General features: G+C 38.6%; 1 protein-coding gene across 8 annotated transcripts in view; it reads right to left on the bottom strand.

Annotated features, from left to right (window-relative positions):
* Window positions 1-12,863, bottom strand: part of LOC146504921 (uncharacterized) — a 483,966-nt gene that overhangs the window by 263,277 nt on the left and 207,826 nt on the right. For all 8 annotated transcript variants that reach the window (XR_014877737.1, XR_014877738.1, XM_085183493.1 and 5 more), the window contains one exon: window positions 347-436. Coding sequence is in view for 6 of the 8 variants with exons in the window: in XM_085183493.1 (XP_085039619.1) it covers window positions 347-436 (90 nt within the window). In the remaining 2 variants the exon portion in view is untranslated. The remainder of the gene's footprint in view (window positions 1-346; window positions 437-12,863) is intronic.

The raw sequence follows: 12,863 nt of genomic DNA, 5'->3' as shown, positions 1-12,863 counted from the left end.
TGCCATTGCCCAACAGGTCTTTAGCACACAGTTACTACCGTGCCCAGAAGCAACTGAATAATGAGTTAGCATTATGTGATGTTCAAACACATAAGTGCTGCATGTACTGTAAACAGCTGTTTCATATTTATCCCAGACACAATCCCTGTTCCAAGATACAATCCAGTATGTTCCCAGTTTAATGTCCATATATAGAGCATAAATAAATCCAGACTAGGTTTATACTGTCACATTAAAGGGCTATGACCTCTTTGTGTGAGATGCAGCTGGCATAATTTATGGCCAGTGTGTATCATATTCATAAAAGCAATGACTGAAGAATGTATATTTTCATATGGAGGCTCACCTTTATAGCAGGAGCCTCTGTGTTGTGGATATTAGGTTTGGGAGTCCCCTCTGTTGTAAGAAGCGTCTCTACTGGGACCTGGCTCCTTCTCTGGGTGTTCATATAAAAACACAGAAAGCAAAAGAAATGATAGTTATTCACAAGAGTGATGTTAAATTATAAGATGATTTAGATGGTATTACTCTTACTATGTTGTCTTTTAATTTCTTTTTTGTTTTTTTTTGTTTTTTCAAATCTTACAATCTCATTCTTCTTGCAGTTTTTGATAAAAATTAAATATCATCAGGATTCTCCTACAGCAAACACCAAAATAACCGCGCGACTCTGAGAGAAGCTAAAGACTTAATTAAAAAATAACTACATTTCTGTAATTCTTATAATCTTATAATTTTAAATCAAATTTTATTGTTAAGCTTGTAAAACTTTTAGCTGAGATTCAAAGCTGCTGCTGGCATTATCTCTTGGCACCAGACAGGTGATATTAAAAACAGGTTTTCCTTTTTCTGTCTGATGTACCTGTTAAATATTACCTGTCACCCCTGAGACCCCTCAGTTGAGAGCTATTCATTTGTCTGGATGCATGGAAAGCTTTTGAGAAACTAGAAAGACAACTAATAATTTCATACTTTGGAAAGATTTGGGTTTGGCAAAACCATTTTTTATTAATTACTGTATACAGGTCAAGTCTCTTGAATTTGTATTAAGATTCTTAAGATTTTGTAATAGCCAGAGGAACAAGGCAGGGTGCCTGCTTTCACCACTTTTCTTTGCTGCCGAGCCCTTTCATTAGTCATTTGTAGCACACAGATATGAGTTCTTAATGGCACGTGGTCATAGATAAGTGTTACATTATGCAGATGATTTTCTTTTATTCATATCTGACCCCCATGCTTTTTTACCTTGTGTCTTCCATACTCTAAATCAGTCTCTTGACTTTTTTTGCAGAAAAATAAACTGCTTTCTGAAGAATCAACTGGCCTGTAAATACCTTTCTGTCTTGCTCTGTGTTATTGAAATATTTTGTGGCTAACTCAACAATGTAAAGCTTGGCATGGATAGTCCCATGCTTTTTTATCAACTCTCTTATTTATTTCAATTATCTAAAAAATTCTGAAAAAATTTCTAGAATATACAAAAACAGAGGCATGAAAGGCACCTCAAAGCTTTTGATCTACTGCTGGGCTTCTAAAATGCAGGAGACCCAGTTTTATATTGCTGACTGAAGACCATTGTTTAGTCAAGCTAGCATATTGTTTTGTTAAAAGATAATTTTGTTTAAACAAATAACTTTTTTCTTGTTTTTTTCAAACATAAATAGGGCAGATACTTTCCATCTATTAATGCTTTATATGTACAATGACTTAATTATTTGTAATGTAACTTCAAAACTGAAAACTTCTTTCACTCTTGCCTGAGAAACCTCTGTGGAAGGGCTCTGAAGGAATTTTGTGGAATAACTAAAAGGTTGTAATGTTTACTCTCACTCTTGAGTTCCTCAGTTCTGTTCACTCTTTAAAATAAAATAAATGTACTTAAAGAATTTAACTAACAAATTAGATAATTGGAATTGAATCAAAAATAAAAACATTATTGCCAGAATTTTTTTAAATTTCCAGAATATTTAAAAAAATCAAGTAGAATCATGCGGCACATTGTGCACTCAGTTCATCTTTAGTACAGACAACCTTAAAGGTCTGAGTTCTTACAAATAAAACAAGTGTCCCTGTGATCTTCAAACGATAATATGATAGAATTAACACAGAGAAAAGGACAAAAGGGTTCAATTTGGAAGGCTGTCCCTGTAAGAGTGTGTGTGTGTGTGTGTGTGTGTGTGTGTGTGTGTGTGTGTGTGTGTGTGTGTGTGTGTGTGTGTGTGTGTGTGTGTGTGTGGCCTATCGGTGATACGGTGCTTTTTACGGTGTCAGGTTTTGGGTCGTATCTACTCGGCGTTTTGAAAACCCTCCTTGTCCAATCATCATACACTTTCTCTTTCTGGGACGCTACACACAGACACACCCTCAGTTCAATCTACACACCATTACACACTCAGACACAGACCTTGTTTATCAGACAGAATCCTCTGACTTGTGTGTATGTGTGCACATGTGTGGTGTGAACCGGTGCGCATGTAAAGCTGACAGTGTTTCCCTTGTGGGGTGCAGACAACAAACAAGGTCCCTGGTGGTTTTTACTGAAAGAGAGGATACAACACCCTCTCACAAACACAAAGACACACAGAACTCTTAGATGTCAGCTGCTTCATGCCAACCATGGCCATCTGGTTTATGTAACCAGCTCTGGCATTGTACAATTGACCTCTCTGGCTGTGTGTTTGTGTGCATGTGTGTGTGTGCACTGCTAGGTGAGGGGCGAAGGATATCGGTGTACATTTGACCTCCAGATTCTTTATTGCGCTGCCACAACCACACTGCTGCACCCTCCAGGGAGTGTCCTCGTATGTCTTCATTTCAGACAGAAGGAGGAGGGAGGACGTGCAGAAAAGAGCACGAGAAGCCAAAATGGCTAAGGAAAAGGAGAAAGCAAGAAATCACACTCTCAAACACACACACACACACACATGTCCTCAGATAGAAAATTAATAACCAGAGAGGATGAGCCTCCTAAGTGACCGTGCTGAGCTCAGGGTGAACCATAAACCATTCCTGTGTTTTATTGAAATGCCATCGCCTTATCTTTAAATCTCCCAAATAGCAGCCAAACTTCCAGAGACACAACTGTGTGTGTGTGTGTGTGTGTGTGTGTGTGACCTGTAAAGGTAAATTTGAAAGCACTGAGAGAGCTGTAAGCATTCTGACAAAGACTTTCAATCACCACTCCACTACAAGTGTAGGAGGCTTCATATGTGCAACTTCTGAAGGTAGCTGAGCGAGCCTTTTGAATGTGGTATTTTAAGAGCCGCAGTGTTATTTTTGAAGAATAGTATGGTGAAGAGACGTCAGAAAAACGACACAGGCCTTCAAAGTATTGTACGATGGATATAAATTAACAGAAGACTTGGGATTCCCAGACATGCTTATGATGATTTTTTTTCCAAAATAGCTTTTACATGTGTGTCATGCCAGAATGAAAATGTTAGGACTGTGGATTTTAAAGCTAGTGCTGCTTTTGTATTGATATGGTCTAAAGGTGTATTGTACAAAATTTGGTGGATGAAATAAAAATAAATAAATAGTTGGAAAGACAGCAGAGTGAATGGATTAATGAGCATAAAACTGATGTAAATCACATTCAGTGGAGACTCAAACAATGAGTTAAACTGTTTCAAAGTTATTCTACTAAATTTTACAGTTACAAATTACAAAGATGAATTTATGTGAGCCCCGTGAATAATTGCCAGAGAATCCTATTTTTTTTTTTTTTTTAAATTTGGGGATTTTATTGAACCTTTTGACAACTTAAAAAACAAATTAAGCATTAATTTGCATTAATTAAACATTAATTTATTTTGCTATATCTGGCATTTTTGTCTAAATTATTGCTTAAAATTTTCGGTCTTTCAGGAAACAAAATACTGATGAGGTCTTAAAAAAATCACAAAAATTATGCATCAAGTATAACACAGTTGGCATTACAGGGTTAAAGAATGAATCTCGATGAATTATTATTAAAAGACTGTTGCAACCGTAAATTAAGCTAACACTAGCTTATGTCAATACAGGAAACAATATTAACATTAAAGTAATATATAATTTAAGATGTGAAAATTATACTTACCATTTATTTGCAGCGTTGCTGTTATTGTGTTAATTATGTACCTGAATTGTTAAGAAAAAAAAGCACACAGCTGCAAAAGCAAACAGCAGTGCTTTTGCAGCTAATCTAATATAATATAGACAATATTTGTGTTTTAATACATATAAGCTGTAGAAATGTAATAATAACAGGTAATATCCCAGCATCACCTGCTTCTGTGCCACTGCTTGTGTGTTTGGGTCATCCACCAGGGCACTGGCACCTATCTGAGGGTGGAGCCTGAGTGCAATTTTACCCCCAGTCCAAGATTTCACAAATAACCCATCTTGGTAAGTGTTGGCTTTTTGTTTTATCCAGATGTTAAAGGAAAGAAACTAGAAGATGTTATATTTCAAGTGAAGTCATACACTGATTTTGGCATTAGAGGTTTTTGAAAAACATTTTCCCTAACCTTGGATGGATCACCAGTGACCTGGTTAATGTTAAGGGGTTAATATCTGGGAAATACACTGGAGCTTACATAGTGTTTTTCTACTCTGCAGACTGAAAGCACCTTTTAATAAAAGCCAGTTTTCAGTTTCATTTTGTTAATAAATTCTTAGATTATGTTGTAAGTGCATTCTCGTGCTTTTTATGGCTTTTTATGGCAGTACTAGTATGCTTTTTATATGGAATTTGTAGACCATTTGCTTAGCAAAAAACACTTGTCGTAATCAAATGTAGCCTTGAGCCCTCTCCGTAGCTCGGTCACATATTGTTAGAAAAAAATGCCAGAAAAGAGGGAGATAAACAAATCTAGCCACTCTTCATATTAAGGTTGCTTCCAGCATAAATACAATGACATAATGAATGACAATATCAACTTAAAACTGATATTTTTAAGTGTCTTTCTTTGAATCTACTAAAATAGTGGCACCTAACGGGTGGCTTTAGTAAAAAGCAGGTCATCTACTAATTGGAGGGTCGATCCCTCACTGCTCCAGTCTGCATTCCAAATATCTTTGGGCAAGACACTGAGTGTGTCTGAGTGTGTGATGGTGTGTCGATTGTTCTCTGATGCATCTATTGGAGTATGAATGTGTTAATGTAGAAAAAGCAAAGATAAAAGGGAATGAGGGAAGTTGCAGAGAGTGCTGAGGAAGAGTAGGAAACCGCTGTATAAAAACCAGCCCATTTAAAGCTTTAGTGCAGGCTCTGTGATTAAGATGTCTGAGAGAATTAATTTCTGTAATATTGGCTATCTTTAGGTCCTGCACGGAACCTTTCTTGGAGTCGTAATATTTCTAAAAAAGAGGCCAGACCTGCCCTGCAGTGCTATCAACTGTTTTAATTATCTGTCTGAAAACAAAGTGTGACATCCCCCCTCCTTTCTTCTGAAGCAGCTTTTGACCTGATATGAAACTTTGTCTTGGAGTTAATCAGAAATTTTGCCTTCGTGCATGCCAGTTGTAAAGGGGATATATCCATCCAGGCATTAGCATTAGAAAGAAAGAAATGGTGGAAATGAGAGGAGAGGAGAGATTGTTTGGCTGCCATCTTAACTGAGTGTGCCTAGCCAAGCCCAGCCAGGAGAAAATATAAACCCCAGAGAATAAGGCTTATTTTGACTGGTGGCCAGTTAGGGGATAAGAAGCTACAAGGGTGTGTGCGTGTATACACTTTTGTGTGTGTGTGGAGAGAGGTGTGTGAATCATTGAGCATGCATGCCATAAAAGTAGCCACCCGTCTCAGGTGTATATGTGTGTCCAAATCTGCATCTAAAGCCTTTTCCACTCACTCCTCCATTTCCATAAGGATAAATGTCATTAGCCAGGCAGCTAGCGGCAAGACGCTACTTTTCTCAGAGTAAGTGTGAGGGGTGACTTTGTCCCTAAGAGAGAGAGTGAGTGAGAGAGAGGTCTGATACACAGACCAGACACAAATCCTCTTACTCGAAAAGAAAGAGAAGGTTTTCGGGTGGCGGCTTAAATCGGCCATTGTGGCTCTACTTTAAGACTTCCTCTGATGCCTTTCTGCCTAGCGCTAATGTAAATAAATGAGCCCCAGTAGGAAACTGAGTAGGAAATGAGGGCAGAAGGTAGAGGGGGATCGTATTCCTTGCTCTGACTATGTAACACACAGCTGGCCCGACTGGTAACAGCACCTTTCATTGTGGATGGGGGTCCGCTGTGTGGGCGATCTTAGTGTGTGGATAGTTACACTATCCTCCGAAGAGGAGAAAAAAGATTAAAGGGAAATTTGTCATAATAATGTGGACATCCTGATATGTTTTCCTGGTTGAGTGGTGAAGGCTAGATGCACTTTCGTGAATTTCCTATTGACAGCTAAATCTCACTACTACACCGCCATCTGTAACAGTACACACTGCACCAGTGATCATCAAGATGAGAGAACACAGTTAGGTTCCCAATCACACCCCACCTACAGAAAGTCTTCCTTTTTCCTCAACTACTACAAACACAACATAGCCCATATTGAGCCATAACAACAAACAACAGTTAAGACAATAGCTTCATTGCATTTATGATGGTACACCATAAAGGCATGGTCACACCAGAGGCACGTGCAGTAAGTGTGAATACTAAACCATGGAAATTATCCAAGGATTTGCTCACAGAGGGGCCGTAAAGCCATGCTTATGTTTATGTTGCCCTAAATTACATGCTGCTGGTTGCAGCTCTCATTTGATTAAGAATTGTTTTTCCCTCCAAAACTCATTTTCAGTAGTTGTAATCAAAGAAATGTTAAGGAATGCTGGGATAGGTTCCTGGCATGGATGGATGGCACTGACTAAACCTAAGCAAGTAATTAGCATTTGAAACCTACCATACTAAATTACTGACAAAAAAGGTGGTGTCAAAGTGGTTCCAGATACTCTTATGCTTATCTTTTCATGGAAGGTCTGGTCCAAGGTCAGATGATTGCGAGGTTTTTGTTCTTGCTCACTGTGAAAATGACGATAAATGTGAGTTCCTATGCCTTAAAAAATGTTATTAAAGGGGTAAAAATATAATGAGAAGCAACCAAGGGTTTGACCAAGCAGCTGTGACAAGTTAGGAGTAAGAATATGTTGCTATGTTTGCTATTTACCATGAGATAAATTTGAACTCATTCGTGGATTAAGATTTGACTAAGTCATGGCTGAGAAATTTGGCAATGAAATTTACCCAATTCTATAGATTTAAGGACTTTAAGTCTTCCTGGTCCTCCTATAAATTGATCAAATTATAGCTGATCATGTAGGTCAACATACAGTACAAAACTGCAAAACACCTTGTTTCTTTATATTTTGCAAGGGAAATGGCAAACAGGTGTAACAATCTAGTGAAATGTACAAACATAAATGGAAATATTGTATATAAGGCAAAAACATAGTTCAACAAACAATGTGAATGAAGCTGAAAGGCCATATTTGGTATGACCACCTTTATTCTTCAACTGAACTCTCTAAGGCAAACTTTCTTGTAATTTGATGATTGAGCATGCATCAAGACGTTCTTGTCATTTCTTTATAATGGATTGCATTTATATAGTGCTTTTCTAGGCACCCAAAGCGCTTTACAATTCCACTATTCATTCACACACTGGTGCAAGCAAACCACAGTTGTAGCCACAGCTGCCCTGGGGCAGACTGACAGAAGCGAGGCTGCCATATCGCGCCATCGCGCCTACTGGCCAACACCAGTAGGTGGTAGGTTAAAGTGCCCAAGGACACAACGACCAGGACAGAGAAAGCTGGGGTATCGAACCGGCAACCAGGTTACAGATGAGCTTCCCAACGACCCTGAACCACGGTCGCTTTAAGAACTTTAAAGACGTTAAGAAGTTGTTAGGAATAGCTCTCCAAGCTTCTTGAAGGACATTCAAAGCTCTTCTTTGGATGTTGGCAGCTTTTTGTTCTGTTCTCTATCAAGATGATCCCACATCGAGGTCTGGGCTCTGGGAAGGCCAATCCATGACTTCCCCATTGTGTTTTTTTTTTTTTAGCTTTAAAGGGTCAGTGAGGTTTGGATAACCTTTTTCCTTTAATAAATCAAACCATTTACAAACTCATTTTTGTATTTACTTTGTTTATCTTTGTGTAAAATTACAATTTTGTTTGATGATGTGAATCATGTAAATGTGATAAACATGCAAAAAAGAAAGTGGGTACACTCTTTGTCACAGCATTGCATGGCAGAGAGCCAATAGCTCTCTCGCTAAATCACCATGTTCACCTTGTTGCAAAAATACACTTGTATGTCTGTCAAACTGATTTTTTCCCACAGATTCAACTAAAGAAATTGGAACAAATTGTGTGTTTTTGTAACAGGCTTCTAGTAAAAAAGTAAAACTTTGAAAGATCTTCAGAAATGCCTGGGGAACGAGACTACTACTAGCTAATAACTACACAGCTACATCTGGCCCATAATCAACCATCTGAACTTTTGTACTGTACATCGAACCTTGTCACCTCTTGGGAATTATGAATATTGTGTGTCCAACATTTTAATCAAAATATAGATATCTTTTCTTTTACTCTGAAACAGTGTTGGTCTTCAGAAAAGCAATCCGTTTTAATCAGCGTAATATATACGGGGAAGAAGTGTACAATCAGACATCCCAAGATATTTCTAGAGGTTTACTCAACACCACTGTCCTTTGGGGTGACCCAGTGACATCATATATTCCCTTATTAAAACTGCTCTGCTCTGACTTTAGTGCAAACACTACATAAACAGCCTAATCACCGCCGCCGTGGACGCAAGTGTAGCTGTAGGGCTCGCATCATCGCACACACAGACAGAGAACATCATGTACTGTAATCATACCACTGTACCATATTCATATTACAAACACACACAGTGATGTGCGATGATAAACCACATGCCACAGACAGGGAGGGAGGATCAATGAGCTTAATAGAAAGTGACATAAAACAATACCAGATGGCCAATCAGCACTCAGCAGAAGTTGAATGATACCATGAGAAACAAGCAGCACAGCGTTGTCCTCATTTTTGCTTTATAGCATTAGCTCTCATTGGTCATGGCATTTAAAAACCAAACATCTAAAATGTATAAATGTCTAAATGAACAACTAGCCACCTATCCCAGCCATTCACTGTCTTTCAGTGGCCTATTGCTACTCTTATCACATGTGTAGAGGCAAGCTATAGTTCAATCTGACTGGAAAAAACAAAACACTGTACTTATATACTTTTAAAACCACATCATAAAATGTTCATCTGTGAAAAATTTGCAGGAATTATTCATAGCAAACTGTCTCACCTCTATTAGGTTAAAATTCGGGAAGTCAAAGTTAAATTTTTTTGTTAAATTTTTTACACTAGTATCTAGAAAAATCTAGAAAACATACTTCAAAATTTCCACTGAATTTGTCAGCCTCTCTATTCATGCAATTTCTTAACCATTACCCCTGCTGTCCTAGACAGGGCTCACATTTGCACCTGATCTATTTTGATTTAGAGGATAACGTAGCAAGTATGTCTTTGGTATTAAACCAGTGTATCCAGAGTGCACAGAGAATACGGAGGACACGCAAATTCAATCCAGAAACTGAGAAACTCAGAGTGTTATGATTATATGACAGCATGTCAGTTCAGACCAGTAAGCAACCAACTCATGTATTGCTGCTATGCTACAGTTACATTTTAGACTGGATAATACAGACTTTGAAAACAATCTTATTGTGAACATAACTGTTTCCCAAATACCAACAATGTCATAACAAAATTAAGTCAAAATGAAAGTTACAATTAAATATAGCTGTGCTAAATACAGTTTTCATTCTGAACTCCAAGTCCTGTTAAATCTCAACAATAGCTGGATAAATGTATGAAGTAATGCAGCGCTAACGCATTAACGAGCATCATTTTAATGAGATTAAAGCTGACAGCACTAGTATAAAGTCATCGTCATGGACATCAAGAACTGGATCAGAACCAGATCTAAACTTGCATACTTACTTTGATGTAAGTTGAGTGGAGGAGAATGGATAGACGGACGGATGAAGTTCTTTCTTCAGACAACTGTTGGACAACTATGTAAGTAGTTGTACAAGTTTTATGATTAATTAACTGTTACCATTAGAAAATTCACAACTTGTTGAACCTTTGCCTTATTCTAAAGATATCAGCCACTCGACGCCGAGCTTTAGATTGACACAGCAAAGCCTCTTCACTGTTGTACTGTAGTGTAGCCTCTCGTGGTATATTCCTGAAATATACAGTGAAAAGTGAAGGAGATGACATCTGATAAGAGCTGTGAGACAGGTCTAAATTTGTGGCATTGAAGTTTAGACTTGTGAGCCAGCTGAACGCCCCGCCAGCAGCCAAAGTTTTTGGGGTAAAGATGTTTTATAAATGCTTTCTAGAAGATCCCTCTTCAGCTGTCAATGTTGTCAACCTTACATTTGCTTTCTGCAATTTCTCTTTTGTTCCCGTCATGCACCGACAGCAAACCTCTGGAAATGAGTGGGGATTCATTGCCCTTTTAGAAATTCTGACAAACAACTACTCAGCCTTACAGAGCCCAGCTACGGCCTGTTGAGTAAAGCAACTTCATAGCCATTATAATGTGGATACGCCATTCATTTTAGAGGCGAGTATGTTTGCTTGCCGCCGTCTTTCTCTCTGTCAGTCCCCCTCTCTCTTCTCTCTCTTTCAGCCCCCTCATGTCAGTGAGGTTCACATCATCCTCGTTAAGCGTTTGTCTCCAGTCTAACTCACAGATGATTATTCATTTAGCCGCCTTAGACAGCTCCCGTCAGCTACAAGGACTCCGCTCATCCACCAAGGGACAAATCAACACTCGTTTTTTTTTTTTTTTTTCTCGTTCTCCTCCTCCTCCTTAGTTTTTTCTCCACTTCCCGTCTCTCTCCTGGGCTATTACACTGAGTGTTATGTTTACTATAACCCGCATGCTTGTTAATTATAAATCACTGGGTCCTCTTACGTTCTATTAATTGGTACCTCCTCTCTCAGTCCATGCAGGAGCACTGGCAAATAAATTCAGGTAAGGCTTCATTAAGTGGCACTCTCACAACAGATCTTGACACACGCTACGGAGGCAATAAAACAAGGCTGTTTGGAGGGGTGGAAGGTTTTCAACAACTGTAATCAGTGTTTTACAGTAGTCGGCAGCACAATCTGCAAAGTGCCAGGCCTGCTACTCCCTGTAGGACCAAGAAAAGGAGTCAGCACCGGAGAAAGCGACGAACTGCGATACAGCCGTGGCACGGTTTGACTTGAGTTCATCTGACCATTTTCAAAAGAATGCGCAAGAGTACTTTGTCAGTCATCAAAGGCAGTTCATCAAAGCCACCAACTTATTTCTGATGCAGCTGTTGTTTGACCTAGAAAGGTGTTGGAGAGGATTCAAAGTTTAATGACAGAGGGGAATTGATGCCATATTGATGCTAAATATTAAATATGAGCGTCTTTTGCGTAGGGCAAACTTTAAAGTAATACTGATGCAAGACTCTTCCAGTGCTTTTGTTTGTTTGTTTGTTTGTTTCATCATTACAATATTGAGCATGTTCAGGTTATCCAGAATCATTTTATGGTGGTTGTGATAACCTTGTCTCTGAATGACTAAATCACAAAGTTTATTTGGCATAGACCAGGCAAGTGGTGAACGACCTAGGGTTGGTTAGAATGCATTTCCTCTCATGGGCTACAAAGATAGAAACTAGGAGATGTTACCTTTCAAATCAAATATTTTAATTGAGCGTAACCTTAGAGTTTTTCTGTTATAAACTTCACATTTAGGTATTGCAAAGAAGAAGAAAAAGGTAAATGCAAAACTAACCAAAATCCCCAACCCTGAACTTGTCACTAGATGGACGTTAAAGCTCCTTTTCCATTTTAGCTACTAGTCATTATAGCAGCATGGCCAGGCATCCCGTGACGTAATTAGTGTGCGACAAGAAAGCTACAACCACGGTGGACGTCGAGGCGACGATATACCTGCTACTTGGTCCGTAGCTTTTTGTCAGACTCTGTTTTCAAAAATGGCCGTTTTGACGCTCGTATGACTCATCAAGTGACACCACCGACAACGTCACATTTTAGTAGCTGCTTGGATTGCTTTGCAACCCTGCTGAACAGGTACTATTTTTGTACCTGGTACCAGGTACTATGATCTAATTGAAAACCCTAAATACCATAGTGAGTTGATCCGAGTTGGTACTAATGGAAAAGGGGCTTAAGAGATTAATTAGCAAGCTGATCAATTACTACATCATTTATTAACGATATTAAAAAGAGGATAAGATGCATAATGATCTTTCAGATTTTGCGCTGCGTGTTACCTGATTGATTGATCTATCACACCATACATTCAATATTCTGTAGTAATTTATTAGAACGGCACATTCAATATCAAGGGACATAGGTGAACAAAAATGAACATCCATTTTTCAATGCCCTAGCTATTTCCACGGCATTGAATAATGTTTTGTCAAAGCCATCATTATCTCACGTTTACGCAGAAGGTGTCCTTTTACTGTGCTGCATGATGCGCCAAGCTCTGGCAATAGTGAGATCCACCTGGCACAACTAGTCATTTTTGCAGGGGTCAAGGGTGTGTGAGGTCAGGTTTAACCCTAAACCGTCTTTCCCTATTCCTGACCAAATACTTTTTAGTGCTTAAGCTAACCAGGTAGTTTAGTGCTTAAATTAAATAGTAAAAGGACTGTCTCTTATGTAGCCCATTTCTAATCTATTTAAAGTCAAGTTTGACTTGACTTCGACTTGACTGACTAGCCCTTTTCTAATCTACTTGAGCACTCAAATTAAATT

The sequence above is a fragment of the Neolamprologus multifasciatus genome, chromosome 13 (genome assembly GCF_963576455.1).
Source record: "Neolamprologus multifasciatus chromosome 13, fNeoMul1.2, whole genome shotgun sequence".
Taxonomy (NCBI): domain Eukaryota; kingdom Metazoa; phylum Chordata; class Actinopteri; order Cichliformes; family Cichlidae; genus Neolamprologus; species Neolamprologus multifasciatus.
The sequence above is the reverse complement of the archived record's forward strand: the minus strand, read 5'-3'. Positions and strand labels throughout refer to the sequence as shown.